Source organism: Scomber japonicus, chromosome 20 (genome assembly GCF_027409825.1).
Source record: "Scomber japonicus isolate fScoJap1 chromosome 20, fScoJap1.pri, whole genome shotgun sequence".
Taxonomy (NCBI): domain Eukaryota; kingdom Metazoa; phylum Chordata; class Actinopteri; order Scombriformes; family Scombridae; genus Scomber; species Scomber japonicus.
Genome location: NC_070597.1, coordinates 16,776,178 through 16,797,748, shown reverse-complemented (window position 1 = coordinate 16,797,748; position 21,571 = coordinate 16,776,178). Strand labels below are relative to the sequence as shown.

At 43.2% G+C, this 21,571-nt stretch overlaps 1 protein-coding gene across 1 annotated transcript; it reads right to left on the bottom strand.

Moving 5' to 3' along the window:
• Window positions 1–1,014: 1,014 nt before the first annotated feature.
• LOC128381146 (ankyrin repeat and fibronectin type-III domain-containing protein 1) lies at window positions 1,015–20,154 on the bottom strand. Its single transcript, XM_053341096.1, has 18 exons — window positions 19,951–20,154; window positions 19,436–19,643; window positions 15,981–16,178; window positions 15,087–15,200; window positions 14,852–14,949; window positions 13,673–13,763; window positions 9,902–10,009; window positions 7,493–7,592; window positions 7,032–7,164; window positions 6,548–6,667; window positions 6,031–6,246; window positions 4,709–4,875; window positions 4,417–4,567; window positions 3,189–3,357; window positions 2,848–3,014; window positions 2,503–2,710; window positions 1,612–2,345; window positions 1,015–1,323 (listed from the first exon to the last, which is right to left on the bottom strand). The coding sequence occupies exons 1-18, from the start codon at window positions 20,152–20,154 to the stop codon at window positions 1,015–1,017; spliced, it is 3,495 nt and encodes a 1,164-aa protein (XP_053197071.1).
• Between the last annotated feature and the right edge of the window lie 1,417 nt (window positions 20,155–21,571).

Below are 21,571 nucleotides of genomic sequence, written 5' to 3'. Positions count from 1 at the left end.
ATCAAATATTGCTTGTCTTTTTTCTCAGTTTCAAAAATTCCAAATTAGCTGGTTTTATTTTGTGTTACTTCGCAAAATGAGATAATCGTATTAGTTAGCTACACTACGACTGAGTCCACTATATAGAGGATCTGTTGCTGCGAGGGACAGAAAAAGAGCACCAGAGAGTCAGTGCCAGATTCTAAAAGATGCAGCCTCCACCCTCCTCCACACCCTCTCTCACTCAGTCTCAGTCAAGCACTCTCTCCCTTGCTTGGCTGCTTCTTCCAGACAGTTCAGTGGCCAGGAGCAGTTGAGTGACAGGCTGACGGGCCAAATCATCGGGCCGATTGCGTCCCCAAGCGGAGACGCCAGCCCCCCTCTGTACTTCTCCCTTCCTTCCTGGCCTCTGGGCCTGGTCCAGAGCCCACATCCTGGGAACATGGGGCCGGGCGGCTGCAGTCGACAGCTCTTTGGGAATGACACAATGAGAGAGTTCATAGGAAAAGCCTTGTGACCCGCGTGTGGCTGGGGAGGCGATGATGCTGCCCATGTCATTTTGGCAATGTGCACAGCCCGATGTGCTGGCGTCAATCATGCCAGAAGTCAAAGAGGCGCTCTATTAATCTTGCTCAGCATCACAATCTTCTGCCCAATGATTTCTGACAGCTCAAAAAACTGCTTTCTCTTTGTTCTGTTTTGTTATTGTTCATTTGGTGTCCATATGAGGGTTTCTGATGTTCATAAAAAACGGATTTCATTTCATGGAAACAGATTCTCAGAGTAGCATTTCAGATAACAATAACGCAACAGAAAGTATGACAATGTTATAGCTGCAGTTATGGACGGTAACACCTCAAGTCAGAGAGAAAAAGGTGCAGAGTGTAGGAGCCTGTGGACTGTTTGTACAAATGTTCACTTGTGATTAAAGTGACAGTTCTGTCATTTCAACACACATTCCTCAAAAGAGAATCTGCACATGGCATGAACTCTTAAATGTTTTCTTTGTGTCTCTCTCTCTCTCTTCTTGAAGTGTCACACTGTAGTGGCCCGGCTGTGTTTGAGTGCTAGTGGTGAATACTCTTTAATGCGAACGCACAGCTTGCCCCTAAGCCAGGGATTCTGCAGCTCCAGAGGACAGAAGTCATCTTGAAGCCACTTTTCCCTGTTGTCCACAACCAGAACAAGGCCAAAGTGCTTCAATTGTTCAGGACTGTAGTACACACACTGCTCTTGTTCACTGCTGCTTTTGCTGCTGCCCAGCATTCGCCGAGACACCACGTTCATCTCCTGCACCACCAGCTGGACCATCTCCCGCGCTGATGTGCCTCGAGTTACACAAAGCTGGAAGAAAGTAGAAGAAGCAATTGTTCAACTTTTCCCAGCATGTCAAAAACACAGCAAAAGTTTAAAGGGGAATTACTTCAACATGTCTTTTGTTTTTTTCGCATTTTTGCCTCTTTTGGACAGTGGGCAGTGAAGAGGCTGTCAGGAAACAAGGGGAGAGAGATGGATATGACATGCAACAAAGGTTCCTGGCTGGAAACATACCAGAGACGCTGTGGTTATGCTGCATGCGGAGTAAGCATTCAACTCTGTGAATTACTTCAACATGTCTAAACATATCAATACCTTGACACTGGTCTCCTTTGGCAGGCCTGTGCGGTACTGGGGGTACACTCTGAGTGTGGTGTGACAGCCTTTCCTGAGGGCAGCAGGTGATGGTGAGGAGAGCCTCTGGGTGCCGCTGTCCTCTGATAATGTGCGTGCCGGCGGAAGGTGTGGTAGGCAGCGCTCAGCTGAGCAACAGCGGTCTACTGAAGAGGGCCGGTGCCACCTTCGCTGTGGTGAGGTGGAGGACGAGGGGCAAGTGGTGTGGTAGGAGTAAGGCTGGTGGTGGGCAGAGGTGGTGGAGGGGAACTCCAGGCTGCTGGTTCTCACACAGAAGGCCTGTCTCTTCTCTGTGATGTGTAAAAGCTCGATCTGCCTGCTGGGCAAGATGAAGTCACTGTCGAACAGCTCCGGCGCCCCCCTCCGCCTTTCCCCTGCACACCGAACTCCTCCCCCTCCTCCGCACCTTTCAACTTCCCTCCCGTGCTGCGGTTCGGACGCCTGGAGGACGTCTGGCGTGGAATCCCTTAGGGCTCCCCCTCCGTGTCCACCACTGCCGAGACACATCCCTCCTCCTGAGCTGCTACCATCACTACGCAGGAAGATACGAGGCTCCAGAGGTGCCGAGGATGAGAGGGGTGAAGGGGGCAAGAGGTCCAGCTCGCGGGGGCTCTGGGCACGGCTGGAGTCGTAGTCACTGTCGGTGGTGAGGAAGACTTCAGAGGAACCTTCCTCATCTGACAGGCCAGCAAAGTCTGCAGAATATGAAAAATATTAATATTAATTGACATATCAGATTGTGTGTATGTGGTTGTAAAAATGAGCATTTCAAAGCAAAATATCAGAATCATATTTGGTTAACTTTAAATGTCCTTAAATTGAATTTGACGTGTCATGCAATTCTTGTCTCACCTGAGTGTTTGCGGCAGGGTTCAGGTGAAGGCATGGGCGAGGGCATGAAGTCTGGCTGTGAGGAGGTGGAGGGAGGTTTGTCCGGCATCACTTCCTTGGAAAAGTCAATTATCCAGCTTATAGAGATGCCTCCTGTTGGCTGCTTATAGCGGGCGTACTGCAAAGCATCCATGATCCACCTCGCATCTCGCCACACCTCCTCCATTTGCTGTTGTACAGTCACCAAGATCATTACTGGATTAATATGGATCCAACTTCTACAAATAATATTCCTACAGTAAGTAATTACAATAAAAAATGTGCAGCACTATGTAGGAAAACACGCCCGTCAGTGACTGGTCCTACCTGTATGTGTTCTTGGACTTGTTGGTGTTTCTTTTTAGCAGCAAGGAGCTCGGCCTCAGAGAAAGCCTCTCTTAGAGTCTGCTGCGACATGAGGGACTCCAGCTCCAGCAAAGCTGACACTCTGCAGTATTGGCCGATGAAACTGGGGCAATAGGCATTAAAATGGACTAGAGGGGAGAAAGGGAGTCAAGGAACAACAAATTGAAAAAATCTGCAGTGTACTACAAGTGACGAGTGAAAAGTGAGAAACAATTATGTGAAAAAAAACAAAAAGGTGAAAAAAAACCCCCCAACAACATTTACACTGAAAAACATGTTTGTTTAATGTAATTCTCACTCACCCAGTTCAAAGATCTGCAGGGGCAGAGTGAGGAAGCCGGAGCGGGGGGAGTAAGGGTTATTCTGGCCAGGAGCTGTGCAAACGTCATCTGAAGGTGGCAGGAGGAACAGGAAGGACACTTTCTCCCCGAACTCCACCACTTCTTGGCTGTAGATTCGGAAGTCCTGTGCCTGGAAACACAGACAGGAGATCTCAGTGGGCAATAAGACCCAAAGCAGGCTGTAAATTTCACTAACTTTTAAAAAGAGACAAATATCTGCAATACTTTCTGCAATCTGTCATTTTAATATGTGTGCAACTGTCCTTGCAAGACAATGATCAAGAGAATAAACTTAACACTTCCTTTCATTTTTTTTAAATGTATGTATTTTAATACCATATCTTCAATTGATGCAGTATTCAATTGATAGTAGTAGGGTGAGTCTTTGTCTGCAGCCAAATAAGTAAACAGATGGAGTATGGATCCAACATGAAATCATGTAACCCCGTTTCACACAACTAAGTACTGAACCAGAGGCTCCAACTCTGTGGAGTGGAATGGAGTGGAATGAGAAATAACAAATATGGCAATTGAATGGTTTGCTGTAATCAGGGGTTATTGTGTATCATGTGTGGAACAGAACTAAGGTCAAATCCATCTTTGTCCAAAATCCATCTTTGGTGGTCTATCAAGCCGCCCTATGGAGACATATCTATGTTTTACGGTTTTGGTTGCACTCAAGACATTGAAGTGAATGGGAAAGTGGTCCTTTGCACCCTACTGTGTGTGTATATATCTACAGTATATATATGTGTGTTTGTGTGTGTGTATATCAACACTGATGTAGCTTTTCATAGTACTAGCAGTCTGTTAAGCTCTACATATTGCGAGAGTCCCGCTGGTGGAACAGTGGGTGGTAAAAGGTTAAAGCCAAATGGACAATGATTGCCATTGTACTGGAATTCAAACCATGTTTTTTTCTTACAGAAATCATGTAGAATTAGTGGTCTAACCAGAACTGGCTCGCTAGCCATTGGAATCATTTTCATTGCTTTGAGCTTTTGCTACTGCCTGCCTGTGGAGCTTGGCTATATAGTTTTTGAGGAGCTGCTACTGGCTCCATGGTACAAGTCAACTTCATTCTACACAAATGAGTATTCTCGCTATAGAACCATATTACACTAATTGATTAAGTCACACCATTTTACTATTCCTTCTTTTCTTTTTTTGACCCTGGCCTCATTCTGACCTGGTTGCCAGAGACATTGATGTGGGCCATCAGGTCCTTAATAGCACTGCGCAGGTCCTGTAGGAGGCGATGTGGAGCACTCTGTACATCATTGTCCATTTCCAACGACTCCTCCAGAGAGCTGAGAGCCTGCAGCCACTGCCACTCCTCTCTGAAACAACAAATATACAGAACACACACTCACAGAGATGCGACATACAGTACATCATTCTATGTCATTGTTTTCTAGTTTACTTAGGTGTTGTGTTTGGTTGAAACACCTGACGCTGACACACTGGCTGGTGATACTCACCTGGACATGTTGCTGTTGTCCCGAATCTTGGTATGACAGAGGACGTTGGGAAGTTTCTGGGGCACCAGCGCTCTGATCTGCTCCAATGATGTACACAGCTTCAAGTAGCCTAGGTATAAGCCTGGAGACAACAGCTTCTTGCTCCGCCTGTGATACGCCAGCTTCTCCTGGGAACAGCAGGTGGACAGAGACTAGATAAGAAGCAGGACTGGGGGTAATTGTAGCTGGGATCCTGACTGCATTTTTTATTATAATTTTGTCTCCATAGGCATCCTCAAATGTATTTAAATGATGCTGTTTTCATGTTTTACTGTAGTTAGTCCTTGAGTGACTTGAGGCAAAAGTTGTTCCAGCATGTTTAAAGTGGAAGTCAACACTACAAAATAGCCCTTCAGCGCATTTTTATGTGTTTCATCATACAATTTGTTCATAACTGGCCGCAAAACAAATATTTCAGTGAACTGTGGTTTTGCCAAAGGGAGTCTCCACCATTGTTTTGGAACCGCAAGGCCAAACCAACTTACACTGGAGACAAAACAGCATTGCAACAATGGTATCAAGTTTACCGGGCTATATAGACAAAATCAACTTGTGGTTTGGTTTCAGATTGCGGTAGTTCTGAACGAAACAGCTACACAGCATTCGTTTGAAAACACAAAACAACAATTAGCTAGATTATCATCATCCTGTCCACTATGCTGAAATTTAAATGTAATTTTCCAATTGCCACTGCCTTAATGAGCAGTTTTAAAAGTAGATGGGGCATTGAGATGATTAACATTCATATCGGGTTGGCATAGATCCCAGATTTGACCTGAGATCTGGCATTCTAATTCATTCGATGGCAGGTAAATTGAATACTTGTCCTTAGGAAGAAGGTGACAAATAGAGGGGGAGAGCCATGATGATTGTGTAAATAAAGAGAGTCTGCACAAGCAGCACTTGTAATTGGAAGCACATTTCAATTTAGAGTCCTATTGTTTCAGCCATGGAGCCTCATGTTTATGTCTTTTCTGTGAATGAGAGTTTAAAAAACATAACATTGATTCTAATAAATAAATGTTTTCCAGTGTTTTTGGGGCATTTTTGTTGTTGACAAAAGTGCCTTACACTAAACTGTTTCATCTTGCTAAATCTCTGGGTAACAAAGAAAAAAAAGAAGTGAAGAATGAGCCTGATAAAAACCACAACCACTGCTGACAAACCCTACTACCATGCCTAACTGCCGTGGAAGCAGCCTGTCTCCAAAACAACAGCAAAAATAACCAATTTTCCAAAACTGAACTGAACTGAACTGAATCGCCTATTCCTGCAGGACGTACGTGCAGTGTGATGAGAAGCATGTCTAAGGCAGTGGGCTCTTCTGGGGATGAGATGGACTTGCGTTGTAGCTGGAGTTTGCAAAGCGGCGTCCAGCGCACCCCATCCAGGTTCGAACAGGCGTTCATGTCCTTCAGGAGCACCAGCAGGGCGTTACCGTGCTTGTCTTTGATTGGCTCAAAATACACCTGACCAATGTCCTGGGTTCCCAACATTCCCTGAGGAAAAACATCAGATAGTAAATGCACTGCTATTATATTCTCTTTATTTATAACCTGTTATGGATGTCCTATGCACATAACATCTTTTCTGTGGTTCTGTTTAGTGCAGCAACAGTATGATAGAATGAAGGTATTTCACTGGTGTGTTGACAAAATTGATTCATTTTGATTCTACAACCAGCAAACTGATCAAACTAGATACATATGTACAGAACGACACATTAAAGTAACAGATTAAATTACAATTCCTAGTAGTCCTAATAGTTTGTGATGTCCGGAGTGGGTCACTGTTTAATACCTGTAGATGAGAGACAGCTTGCAGCATCTTGAGGCGTGTCTGCAGAGTACAGGAACAGGATGACTGGGATGGACTGAGACACTGTTGCAGCCAAGAAATGTCCTCCCATAAGTAGGATACCTGGTGCAGGGACAAGATGCAGAGATGTGCAAAATGACAAAAAAGATTGAATATGTGCACTGCTGATGTCTGTATGACAGGTGTTTTTTCAAATTCATGACATAACATAACATCAACTCCATGGTCTATTGTTCTGTTTGCAGCAGTATTAATACCTGATGAGATTTGTTCAAATTGGACACCTAAAAAGAAATTTTAAAATAATTTGTTAGTTCTATAATTATTTTTGGCTTCACTCCATCAGTTATGCCATAGGATACCATTTTATGTTGGAAGAAAGCTAACTAATTATTTGTTTGTTTGTTCCTTTCTCTCATCTGTCTTTGCTTCTTTCCTTCATTTTTCATACTATCTTCCAGTCTACCTTGGTAAACCAGAGGAAGTCCTGCATGAGGGAGCTGGAGTAGGAATCTTCAACCTCTACAATAGGAATCTGGTCTTCTGGAGTCACCAAGATATTGTCATCTCTGTAGAATATGGACGTCAGATAGAGTCCTCTGAAAAGTAAAAGAAAAAGTGTTACAGTAGAAACACTATGGTGAAATTAATCACACAGCCAAATACAGAAAATATCAAAATAAGTACAGATCCATAAAAATGCATAATTAATTATACTTAGTGACTGTCATGAAAATCATGACTGTTATTTGTGATACAAGGTCTTTGATATTCAGCAATAAATATAATGTGCTTTATACAGAATTGATCCTTACTGAAAGCAAATTACACACAACATTTGTCATTAATGTTTCATTCAAATTTAATTGTAACCTGGAGGTCGGGCTCTTTAGCATCACAGTTCATTGAGTAATAATAATAACTTACCTCTTCAAGCTTTTAACAAATTTGCTGGTAGGTTGAAAGAGGTGGCGCAGGCTTTTGGACACTGAGTGCTTCCTGCCCTGTGGTGGAGCTTTGCACTGTTCTGTGTTGAAAGAACATAGACTTTGTTAATTTCATAGTAAGAGAATTACTCAGAGTTATAATATGGGAAATATCTTGACGTTTAAAGTCAGGATATTTTTGAGACTGATTGGTTGGCTGAATGAATACCTCTGTCCTGACAAACTCTAGAAACATCTCTTTCACTGACAGGCCGTTACCTAATTGACAACAAACCTGACAAGTCCAACAACATGGTCAAAGTGGAATGTTCTTTGACATTTCATGCGCTCCAGTGGTGCGGCACCATTTGACAGTCATGCTGGCTGCCAACAGCAGACTATGGGCCTTGAGGGAACCACTAGCTCTCAGGTCCCAGAGGGACACTAACTGTGTATATGTGTGTGTTTACCTGCACATACTTTAGCTGCTGGAGCATGGCATGTCCTGAGCTACAGCCATATGATTGGAGCCAAGAAGCTGTAGTAATTTGTGTGTGTGTGCCTGTATGTGTCTTAACCCTTCGCCACTCACTGACAGGGAGGTCAGTTAAGTCTGTGGGGACATGTTTATTTTTAGTGGGCCTTTAGGGGGTTGGAGGCGAGAGAGGGAGGTGTGTGTATATATGTATGTGTGTGTGTTTGTGTGGGCGCCTGTTGGTGAGATAACGCACCTCCCGACTCATTAGAAACCTTCACAGATTCCCTCCCCCCTTCCCTCCCCTCCCAGGTGATCTTACTCCAGCCCCAGGCCACTTAAAGTCAATAAATCCCCCCATTCAGGACCCGAAAAGAACTAATTTTCTCTTCAGGTGGACGAGACGAGGTGGAGTAACAAGAAAAAACAGCACCCCTCGACCCCTCTCACCTCCCCAAATTTCTCTCCACTCGCGAGTCTGTTCAGCTCTAGTCCTCCTGGCCTTAGTCCCTGTTTGACACTGAGTAAGACAGACAAGTAGGGCCGACTGCTGGGGTGCCTGTGTTAGTCAAGGCCTCTTTCACAGTTTAATTAATAGTGTTTGGACAAGCGGGAGAGGGTGGCGTGGGCTATAAGCCGGGCTGCGTTGGGGTGTGCATACATGGACATGTGTGAGAGAGACAGAGTTGAAAGAGGGAGCATGTACTTATATTTGTGTCTGTTCATGTACATGTGTATCTATGTGTGCGCCTGTCTATCTTTATGTGTGTATATGTATGGACAGTAGACAGGACGACTGGCAGGCTGCGGGGGTTTGGAGGAGGGGGGCGGGGGGGGCAGCAATAGTCAGTGTTAATTTATGCCCTCTCCCGACTCCAGCCCAGGACTCGTCTCTTACAGGAATAACAAACATGACCCCGGGACACGCCACCTCGGCTACCGTGCCTGAACTCTCAAGCTCAATCAGTCGCCGTCTGAGGAACCAAGAGCCACTCAATACTGACTATTATATTGCATCTCGCTCTATTGCGAATACGGTCTGGCCACAGTGGACAATAGTAAGTGGGTGAGTGTGTTTGAGAGCCCTGGCGTGAGGGACATCTTGCTCAATGCTAAATGCAGTTTCCCATCACGTAAAAAAGTCAGTGTGGACAGGTTTTGACACTTATGGGAGCAGCTTACAGCCAGCAGTGTTTGGGGATATAAACAGTTTGAGTGTGAGAGGAGTTGATCTGCATTTTGTCAGAAAGAGAGAGAGGTATTCAGCAAAGGAACGGCTGAGTCATGGAAAGACGCATAAGGGAGTTGTTGAGACAGAGGGGAGGGTATTATTTTTGAGGTGGCATGTCGTCTTAGGGTGTACGGCCCCCCGAAGTACTTGTCGTGCCTGAGATTGTAAAATGTCTGTCAAGGTGAGATGAAACACAGCAATTGGCAAGATGTGTTACACCTGCAAGTTGAACCGAACATTGCTCATGTTCCGTGTTTGTTTACACCGAGAATGTTTCTGAAACATGAACTACACGGTGGCTGAAAATTCAGATGTGTTTGTTTAAAATGTGACGGGTGCAGTGAAAACGACTGAGGCTCAGGTTAATGTCAGGAGCTCATATCTCGACTCAGGCTGCATTTCACTTCACCTGATACATTGGTGCTGCTCTTACACTTAGGATCAAGCGTATTTGTAGTCAACTAGTTTTAAGCTCTTATTTTTGCTGCAGGTAATTCCAATGTTAAAACCAATGGCAGTTTAAAAACATTTAGTTTGAGAGAACATGTGCATATATGCAGTTCAATGAGTAAAACATATCATCACTATCACTACTAGGTTTTGGGATTTGAGTTTTAACAGAAGTCAACTATGCAAATCGATGAAACTCTCACTTTACTGTTCAGTCTTTCTGCCCAATAAAACAATAACAAAGTTGTTGATACCATGGCAGACGCAGTGGCGATGAGCTTCTTTGATCTGGCCAAGTAGCTGGTCTAGCGCCTCCTTCTGGCCTCTCTGACGGGGAGCACGACCATCGATATCCCTCCAACCTGCAGACCAAGATTAGAGGAAAATTTGAGAAGAGTAAATATCGAGAGCTGTCTCTTCAACTAAAATATACGTGATGATGGAAAAGCAAAGCTAATGAAATGAGAATGCTTAAATCTTGTGTTGTTATGAGACTAAATACTCTTTTTGCCACTGGAGGACCATAGAAATAGATTGGATTTACACATTGATTCCACAATAAAGTCATACAGCAGCCAAGATTTACTCAGTATAACTCTGTACATGCTTAAGGCATTTATTTTTATGAGGTGGCATATTAAAATAACTGCTAAATGTTTGATCCTGCAGACACACCATTTGGGGGTATCAGGTATTAGTTATAGTCCTCTCTGTGTTAATCGAAGAACTTCCAATAGGCTCTAATGACTGTTTGACATGAGTGGAACAAAGAAAGATGTCTCTCTATGTTCTATATAGTTCCCTCTATGGAGCCATGTTTTCAGACTATCTTTATTTCCATTGTAGATCAGTTTTCTTCTTTCTTTATCAAAAGAAACACAAGTCAGCACTGCTTACATTCAGTCATCTGTTTATATTGTTGAAAGCATTGAGTTTTTGGCTGTGTGTGTTTTAACAGTTGTGCTTTGAATTGATTTGGTTTATCTTAAATTGGTTAACCTGCATCTTGGGATGATTTAGCAGTAACTTCAATTAAATGGAAATAAAACAGACCTCTTGTTTGAAGTTGAATGGAAAACCTGTTCGTTTGAAGCATGCCAAAACAAGACACTGCTCAGAAGCAGTCTCACAGAAGCCATTACAGTTATTAAATGGTCACTATAACCAAGAGGATTTATTTATTTATTGTGATGTTAGCTGTAGTGGAAAAATAGCTGTCATTTAATACTTAGTTGATGTGAAATATACATTGGTTCAGTCACTTGATAAAAGCCTAAAATGCTGCGTTTTGGGTCTTTCTCCTACTTAGGACCCCAAAATAGGGCTGGGCAATAAATCAATACTGTATCGATATTGTGATATGAGACTAGACATCATCTTAGATTTTGGATATTGTAATTTTGTGATATTGTTGAATTGTTGCCTTTTTCTGGTTTTAAAGGCTGCATTACAGTAAAGTGATGTCATTTTCTGACTTTTGTAGCTGTTCTATTATTAGCCTTTACCTACTTAGTCATTATATTCACATTACTGATGATTATTTATCAAAAATCTCATTGTGTAAATTCTTAGCATCAATAGTCATCCCTGCAATACTGTTACAACATCAATCTCAAAGTATTTGGTCAAAAATATTGTGATAATTGATTTCCTCCATATCGCCCAGCACCACACAAAAATGTTCAGGTCCTGCTCCTGAGGCTTCCAATGGAGGAATGAAGAAGTACGAAATGTGTAAGACAGACTGCTTCTCAAACAGTTTTAGGGTGTGTACTATAGGAAACAACACCCACCCATTGACCGTATATAAATACGGACGATCCGTCTCCACTTCCTACCGCTATGCAAAAGTCAAGCCACAATATCTCCTCTCAGGAGATATCTCACCATCTTGCTTGCATGGTATCATTTGGGGCCAGAGTTGGTGCAGTAGAGTCGGGCGGTGGAATGATGGTACGTGAGACACCCCCGCCAACCACCCTGCCTCCTAATGGAGGTTTGAGTGCGGCTGTCACAGGTGTCATAATGTAACGCTGCCTTTTTATATCGTAAATAACCAAATTTAAAAAAACATATCAGAGAAAAAGAGCACTTGGACAAATATCGGCGTGGCAAGTATTACCTAAAATGACAGAAACCATCTTTGGGAAGAATTTATTTGATGTGTACTTGATATTTGTATTTGGGTCATGTCTAGTTCGCTAACATGGAAGAAGCGGGAATTATGACCTATACTGCAGCCAACCACCAGGGGGCGATCAAGATGTTTTGGCTTCACTTTTGGGGAGCTGTCAAGACATCCATATTTATATACAGTCAATGCACCCACCCTAGTGTGAGAAAGCTGTGGTTGGCTGAAGGACAGACCCACTGAGCACCACTGCTAGAGTCTGCCCTGTACATATTTGGGCTCAGAACAGCCGGTATGTACACACACACACACACACACACACACACACACACACACACACACACACACACACACACACACACACACACACACACGCACACACGCACACACGCACACACACAAACAATGTGTGGCTGGCCCAGTGACAGAGTGAGGAAAGTAACACACCACACATTGCCTACCAAAGTAAAAAAGACAATTAGTACAGTCTTTATCTCTGACTCTTTCTACTTCTTTGTGTCCTTGTTTTTTTCTTGTTTCTCTCCTGCAATTTCACAGTAAACAGAGACACGTACAAACACTTCATTCCCTCCACCAGTAAACATTGAAAACCTTCTTATTATACATTATTACATTACGTATTGCAGACACACACAAAAACACAAGCTTTCCCTTCCCTCCTCACAGAAAGTGATCCTTTAGCACCTCTGCCTTCTGTGTTAGCAAGCCAGCATCCCTTGCTTGCTCACTGGAGGATGTGTCAGCGATAACCCACCCCCTACCACCACCATCATCCACCACTCACACCCCCACCACCCTCACCCCCACTCCCTCTCCCGGAGCCCCCCGGAGGGCGCGTGGGACTGAAACACGGTGAGCTCTATTCCCGGAAAGGTGCCTGTCCCGACAGGACAAGCGGGCCCTTTAATGGGCGTCCACGGCCCGGTATAAGGCCCCCACTGTTGGGGCCGCGCCGCGCGCTACAGCACAGACATGCAAATATTTCCAGTGGTAGGCCCAAATGGAAAACACAAACACGCAACATCGAAATTAGCTCTGAGAGAGGGATGAGGGTGGGAGGGAGGTGGATAGTTGAAAAAAAAGAGAGGGAAAGCCCAGTCTCTCAAAATGAAGACACACACACACTTGCTGAAAAACACGGTGTGCTGATGAGGACAAACATGTTCATGTGTTCCCCAGATGTGCAATAAGTGTGCCAATATACCCACAATCACAGCACCTATGTTCACTCTCCTACAGTAGGTGTGTACCAACTGAACAGACTTAACACGCTGCACATAAACAGCAACCATAACACTCATCTCATAAACCAATACATTGAATTAATCACTAGATAGATAGATAGATAGATAGATAGATAGATAGATAGATAGATAGATAGATAGATAGATAGATAGATAGATAGTTAGATAGATAGATAGATAGATAGATAGATAGATAGATAGATAGATAGATAGATAGATAGATAGATAGATAGATAGGGAAAAGGAGAACGAGGGTCAGAGCTGCTGTGGGGAGTCAACACCTCAGCTGTTGTTGCACATGACTTTACGGTTAACTTCTTGGCTGAACCCCGGCAGCCTCTACTGCCAGCCAGTCCCAAACATCTTCCTGAGGCTATGGTTACACTCTCTGACGTCTGCACTGGGGGTCCCAAAAACCCACCCAGCCTGCTGGCAGAGGATGGTCCAGCTGTCAACCCCTCTAATGATATCAAAGCGATGTTGGAATGACACTGGAATAACCAAATCAGGTGAGTGGATGTGAAATTACGCAATGTTCACACAACTGCGGTCAACTAAAAGTTACAAGTTGTGATTTATGTGAAATGCAGGCACACACATGAACACACGCATACACAATGGAGACTTACTGGAAGGTGCGGCGCAGGCGGGGGTGGAAACTAATGTAGGCCCCCAGCCCTTCATGTTGTAGGCTGACACTTGGATATAGTAGTAGGTTCCCTGTAAGGACAGGACGCAAGACAATTAAGGCAAAAGTAAGGCAAGAAAATCCATCATGTCTGTTGATGTACGTTATGTACAAAACCATATATGTATTATATGCGGTTGAGAGCATCTGTCTCCTACTATGTCCCTGTCCTTCTTCATTTTCAGTGTGTGTATGTGGAAGGCGAAGGGTCTATCAAGATTCTCTGTCTGTCTCTGTGCCCAGTGTGCAGACAGCAGGCCTCTGTCTCTCCTTTCTCAGCCAGATCAATCAAATTGCCAGCCGACACTTCCTGACCTCGCCTTGACCCCTGTCATGTGACAGGAATGAGCTCTGGCTGGCAGCAGGGGTCTTTGAAAGGGGGAAGGGGTCTCTCTCACACAATAACAAACAACCAGTGGAGCGTCCATTTGTCTACATGCCCGCTTAAAAATGCCAAACATAAATCAGGTGGCAGGCTACCAAGCTGCTCTTTTTATCATTTTGGAGTCTGTTTTGCAACTGTTCCTTATGAATGGTCAGGAGCCAAGACTTTAAAAAAGCAAAGACACTGTGTTTTCCAATTGTGTTTGTAGCAGGTCCATAAGTCTTTCGTCCTCATCATGGGGGATTACAACTTGTGTGTTGAGTTTGATGTATGTAATAAAGAAGACTCACTTGGGAAATGCCTTCAAATGTCACCTAAAGCTCATGTGTAAATAATATCAGGGGTCTTCATGAGGGAGAATAGCTTCTAAAAGATTGTATTGGTCAGCACCAGCAGCTGGAGAAGCTAGAGCTCAGTGGTTCTTTTTGTTGCTTTGTCACCCATCAACTCCTGTATAAAGCATGACTATCTTTTTGTTACTTTTTAGAGACTAATTTGGGAACAGAGGACAAAGGACTGCTTGATTATATTCATATGAAAATAGTGTGATCCCCGAAGCCTCAATTTTATTGCCAGCGAAGCAGCTCCTGGTGTTCTCTTCACAGCCTCGCCCAGGAGATTTAGTGTTGTTTGAGATTCTGGATTGGGTTCTTTTTGATTCATACTGATTGACTGATTAAACAGTTCAGACTGCCAATATCATGATGGTGACAAAAAAAATCTGGCAGAACTTACAGACGTGAGACCGGAGATGTTGCACTGTAGCAGCGTGGCGTCCTCCACCACCATTTCGCCCAGCAGAGGACTGAAGGAAGGAGAACAACTCCAACTCACTGCAAATACAAACACACACTTTTAATGATACAAAATGTATTTTTCAAACATTTTGCAATCTCATTTAGCATAGAACTTTACATATTAAAATACTGAGTAGTTTATTCTGCATGCAGTAGTGGGCATGACGGCTGACCTCTGTATTTGGTAACCACAGCAGAGTTGACGCAGAGAGGTTCCTGGAAATCCACCCTCAGACTGGTGTTGCTGCTGACAGACAGGCGAACTACACTCGGAGCATCTGGAGGGTCTAAGTAGACAGACAGACAGTAAGATTGTGGTGAACAAAAGTAGACTAAGAGCACATAGAATTAACAGCTTACTGTATTGATATCATTTAGTCCTCCTAGTCTATTACACAATGCATTGCTGAGTTATAGGAAAAAAGAAGTATCATGTAGTGGATGCTTGTGAAATTGAAGGCAGTAATGGTTGGAAATGACAATGATAATACATCTTTATTATATTATACTTATAGTATTCTAAGATCTTTGCGGACTAATGTCAACTCAGTCACTACTGAGAAGAAGCAAGAATGGCAATGATTGTAATTGTCAATATAACTACATGAACATAATTTTGACATATGGTTTATGATTTTGATTCATGTTCACAAATGATCAAATTACATGAGTATGTGGAATTACACAGTGGGAAAAGACCTTTTTTGTTGCATCAAAGCAAAGATTGGTTTGGGTTGAAGGGAGGAGTGTGTGCGTGTGAGTGTGTTTTTGGGGGGTGGCTGTCTACCCTGCCACTAAGTGTGTCATGAAATGCCTATAAAAAAATAAAGCAGGAATACAAGCGTGTTATGTTTGCTCACACACACACACACATACACACACAGTCGTGTGCTAAGCATCCTAGTGTGGAAGCCATTAACTCGGCCCAGACAGAATGCCAGCAGAGAAAAAGGGTGCACAAATGAAAACCAAAGACGACTGCTGGACTGCTGGAATGATCTGAGCGGCAACTGTTCAGCACGTGAAAAATCTCTATAACAACCATCAAAGTCGTCCTGAGGCCTTACTTGCATGCTCAAAGCCCGTCTGCATGCGTCGGAAGAGCCGGAGCCTCCACTCCCAGGCCTTCAGCTGCCTCTCCCTGTCAGATCCCTCACGCTCGCCGGGACCTTCGCTGCGAACCTGGGCCTGAAGCTCCGACACCCGCTGCTCAGCCTCTTGCACCAAGGTGGCCAAATGCACTGCTCGGCCCTCAAGACTCACAACTAAGAATGACACAGGAGAAATAGTGCAGGAGAGAAAAGTCAGCGCATGAATACTGTATTAAAAAACAAATTGCCTTACCCTTAGGGCCATGTGAAAATGTGCTGGCATCCAGAAAAATGCTTCAATATTCAAGCATGAAAAAAAACAGTTGGTAAATCCTGCTTGGAGTTGGAAAATGTTGAAATATCAACTGAAAAAGGCGTTTTTTTTCAACCAAGATTTAAAGTTGAAATGTCAACCAACAATGGCGACCATTCTTAATTCAAAAACAATTCTCCCGCACAAACAACACTTTTTTTGTTCAGATTAGAGCTATTAAATATATTACAAGTATTCACCTATATGGATGAAAGAAGTCAATTAGTGAACCATTTTTACTTTGTTTACTAGTGTTTCAACAAGGCACGTGACCACATTATTGCAAGAAACCCATTGCCTGCGATGCTGTGAATTGGTTTTGCAGGCCAGTCTCTTTAATGTCTTTGTTTGCCAAAATGCTGTGGCAGATTCCTCAATAAACTTCATTTAACTGAGAAGTCCCTCTTTAGAGATGACATCACCTAGAAAATGACACAGAAAATGGGGCAATGAAAGTGAGAGGGGTAAATGAGGGAGGAGTGTTCTTCATATGCGGTTATAAGGGAACACAAAATGGTGGGAACGTACATAGGCATGATTTTACACCGCCATTGTAAAACTATTTTTCTGCAAAACTTGTGGAAAAATGTGTATAACTGATCTATTTATATCGTACACCACAGTCTCACACAGCCTCCATCAGAGGAGTGTTTTTTCTCGAAGGGGGTAGGGTGTTGCTAAAACAATGTGAACAATGATGTTTACTTAAACAAAGAACATCTCATCACTATAGTAGATGAGATGTAACACCTAATGGAAATATTCAAATCATGGCCTTATGGTTGGCCATGGCGGCTAATAGGTGCATAACCCAAAGATCAAAGATTACACGTGTGATTGCCAGCTTGCACAGATCACTCTAAATAAAAGTACTTAACAGGTAATGTAAAGCTGTTAAGGTCACAAAGGACAGTAGCATACTGTACTTCTTTGGTGGCTGGTCATTCGTGGAGTGTTTGGGACTGGTGTGAGTCTGTGTTTAGTCTGTGTGGTCTGTGTTTGTTCATTGTAGATTCCACTGTTGAGCGTTAGATTCCACTGTTGACAGTAAGTTTAAAGCTCCGTGTCAAAATGTCCATCTGGGTGTTTAATCCTGCGGCTCCCTCTGTGTCTCCTCGAGTGGCTGTGAGCTTCTCTTCGAGTACGAGTGTCTCCTCTGAGTGTCAGTTTTGTTGTTCTCTCTCTTCAGTTACTTGTGTGAAGACTTTAAGGCTGTTTGGGGCTTATGCTAGGATTATTGCTGAGGATTGTTTCTCAATGCTGATTTAGACTCTTGGATTGATTGGAATAGCTTTTGAAGGTCCATTTTGATTTACGTTTCCAGCGCCTCTAGGCCTAGAAACTGGTCCAGATGCTGTCACCAGTGTGTACGTGTGCTTGATTTGTCCTTATTTCACTTCAAGGCTGGGATCCTCTAAAGCACATTAAAGTAGCTTTTTCCTATTGAGAGCCACTGAGGGATTTATAACGGGAATGTGAAGATTTAGGGAACTTGTTTGATTGTCGTTGTCTGCCCTTATCCCTCTGGTAAACACACACTGTGAAGTCAAGCGTGGCAATATCAATAAGAATCAGAATCAATTCCTTTCAAAGCTCAAGAACGTCTTTGATGTCAATCCTCCTCAGATGGAGTTTGATTAGTACATGCTTATAAAAATAGGAGGCGAGCCTTTACTTTCCTCATGTGCTGTTGTTCTCTGTCTTTTTCTTTTTGCACATACACACACTCACATGGCTTACACTCTCTCGTGAGTTATTTGGGTTCTGGAGAGAGCACAATCAAAGAGCAAACTTCAGTAAACACCACTTTCCATTCAAGTGTTTTCAATTTAATGATACCTTTATAAGACGTCTGGCTCAGCTCTGGAAAAGTGTGTGCGTGTGTGTGCGCACAAGTACAAACAAACAGCCTAGGAGCCTTACTGGCGAGTTCTAATCATTAACAGAAGAAGGGAGCGGAGGCTCAGTAGATCACAGACAGTGAAAAGTGCTTACGAAGATGACTAATATTGCATCATGATTACCACCCCTTCATCACATTTAATATGTTTTCACTGCCAGCAGAAAACAGAAAGAGATGTGTGTTTCGTCAGTGTGTGGATGAATATATCACTAGTGCACACGATAGGAGATTGTGTTTTAAATTATGCGTGAGTCGTTGCTTTGGGAAACACCTGCGGTTGCTTTGGTGGCAGCTGATGTTGCCGTGACAGCAGCTCTGAGTTGTTGGTTTCCGACAGAGCAACTATTGAAGCCCAAAACAAGTCAGTTACTGGTATCATTTCTGAGCTATGGTAAGGACTAAAATCTACAAAGAAATAAACTAGAGATCTGTCAGTAAGTGGCAGATGTGGATCTGGGCCTTACTCACATTATTAACTTGTTGTGATCGGCAGAGGTCAACAAAGCTTGTCTTTTTCCACATATCACACGATAATTGATTGGCTTTAGGTTCAGGCAAATCTACTAGCTTCCCGCTGAAAGCCAAGGTGGCATTTGCTATGGTGTGACTCACCTTCAAGCAAGCCAAAGTTCTACTAACAAAAGTAAAGAGCTGTCAAAATTTACAAGAAAAATGAGGACTGAATACATGAGAGTGCCATTGGTAGAAAGAGTGGTGACCCCAGAAGAATTTCTTGATGTTTTCTGTGGAAAAAAGATAAAGAGCTAATTTGATGAAGTAAGACTCTAATTCATGTACTGATAATGGCTATCCTATTGAAAGATCATACACACTATAGGCTTAATAGCTTCTGGAAACCTTTTAGAATATGTTGTGGGTTTGGTGACTGATTTCATTGTGATAACCAGTCACAGAAAGGGAAACAAATTCCAGCAAGTGGGTGTTTGTACTGTGTAATAAAGGGAGTGTGGGAAAACAAAGCTGGAATTCCCAGTGCAGTGAGCATATTACTACCATATTTATGTAAGTGTATCTACTCCCCGCTTGGTTGTCAAATCAGATGCATCTAAACAGCAGGTATGTAAACATCACATTCTTCACGCCTTGTTAAGCCATAGCACTGACTTCAAACGTTGTGCTGTGTTCTGTGGGAACTGTAGTTTTCATTTAAGTGAGTGGGTAAGTACTACAGACACGTTGTGTTCCTATACTCACAGTGGGGGCTTTCCTTGGCACCGGCTCGCAGCAGCAGCTTGGCCATGGGTACATTGTTGGTCATGATGGCAATATCGAGGGGCAGCAGGCCTTCACTGTTTGGGGTGTTTAGGTCCAGCTCCTCCAGACTGTACTGAGAGAGAAGCAGCTGTACCAAGTCCAACTCCTGGTGCTCCACAGCCTCAAACAAAGCTTCACTGCTCTGAAACTGTGACACAAAGAAAGTTTACGGGCAGTTAAAACAGAAAACTACTCAATGGGAAAGCTTTAGTTGTTTCAACTTGTATCAGTGAATGTTGAGCATTGCATCCATGTGCAACTCTCTCCTCCTGCACACACCCTCAATGTATCTTTCTATATGCTTTTAGTCTCGCTCCACAATCTTAGAGATGGGTTGGTGTGTGATGTTACTACCTGAGGATCTCTGACTATCCAAGTCGATGTTTCCCAGACTATTTTTAGACTACAATGTTCCTGGGCTTATTATTTTTTCCTACTCTCTCTCTCCAACTTACTATGGTGGTTTTGCGTAGCCTCTCCTTCTCTCCTCCCCGTCCTGACACCACATTGTCCTCCAGGGCAGGGGGGTTGTTGCCCACACGGAACTTTCCAGACAAGTTGCGGTACAGGCGGCGAGCCGCGCTTGGTGAGGACAGGCTGGCCGACTTGCGGGCTGGGGCCGGCTGGTGGGCCTGGTCCCCCCTCATGGGCTGCGTCATCTTGGCAGAGTCAGCCCTGGAGGAGAAATGGGTGGATAAGAGAGAGTAGTGATACTGTAGGTGAGAAAATTGAGTAGAATATAACTTTTTATACAACATATGAATTCTGTGAAGCTTGACCACTTCTTGCACTTTGTAGAGAGGACCATGAATCAACCAGGAACACAGAAGGATCTCACTCAATCTTTAAGCTCACACATACCTGTGACATTTTATTTACCAATAGTTGTTCAGATTTCTCCAAATCCATTTCCTTACAGACTTTTCTGAAGCAATTTACATAAAACTTGGACAATTAATGACCACCTACTACAACTGGTTGGAAGTGTGGCACCCAGCCTCACTCCCACCCACTCCCAGTCAGAATACTACCTTATGAGTATGACTAATGCAAATCCCCTTACACCGCATGTTTACTTACAGTAATGGCTGCAACTGCACACATTAGACAGTATACTGTATAGCAGTCTTTTAACCAGTGTCTGATCATGAATAGGAAGGGGAAGAGCATGATGTTGCACAGTCAAGACTTCAACAGGTTTAAGTAATTTTTTCAAATGTAGCTGGCACATGTTAGCTTAACTTTAGCATTTGTCTATTCCTTTATACTTACTTAAAACCAATCAAATCCTGCAGCATACAGAGCCTCTTAAGCAGACAGTCGGCTATAAAATATGCTGAACACACACACACACACACACACACACACACACACACACACACACACACACACACACACACACACACACACACACACACACACACACACACACACACACACACAATCACTCAATAACGGAGAGAAGGTTGTCTCCAAAAATGAATTTCAGCCATTCCTGATGCAAATTTCAACAGCACTGCAGTCTTGCTTTGCTAGTCATCCGGCTGAAAGGCAAACTCAACAAAAGTTATGTACGCACTCAGCATAGATTTGGGTGGCAGTGGGCTTATGCTACTGGCGTGATGTAGTAACGAGTTCTGCCTCAACACTGTTTGCTGCAAGCTGCCAATTTCAACATTTTAAGTAACTTAAAAAGACCAAGGAGACAGAATTGAGTAATTTCACAGCACAAGAAGGCCTCCCACCATCATACTAATGCATCCCAAAGCTAATTTTTCTTGTTTTCCACAATAAAAAAGCAAATCTTCAGTCTTTTGTCTTTTATTGTGACCTGATTCTCACTGTATGAAGGTCTGGCAACAGAAAAATGTAATTGTGATGAGAATTCAGAGCCTTCTTTTCTTAATAGATTAATTGCCAGATTATTCTACATAGCAAACACTGACTAGTTGTAACTTGTGTTTAAAATACATTTTAGCCTAGATTTAAATTTGAATCCATTCGTGCACAAAGTTGGGAATAATAAGAACTGAGCACTTTCTACTTGACAGGCATTACAGCAAACACCTTTCTATT

Coding starts and splice junctions, on each gene's coding strand:
- LOC128381146 (XM_053341096.1), bottom strand. CDS start 20,154: ATGACGCAGCCCATGAGGGGGGACCAGGCCCACCAGCCGGCCCCAGCC. Junction 7,593..9,901: donor TCGCCACTGCGTCTGCCATG/GTATCAACAACT, acceptor CTTTCAACACAG/AACAGTGCAAAGCTCCACCA. Junction 2,346..2,502: donor ACCCTGCCGCAAACACTCAG/GTGAGACAAGAA, acceptor CATATTCTGCAG/ACTTTGCTGGCCTGTCAGAT.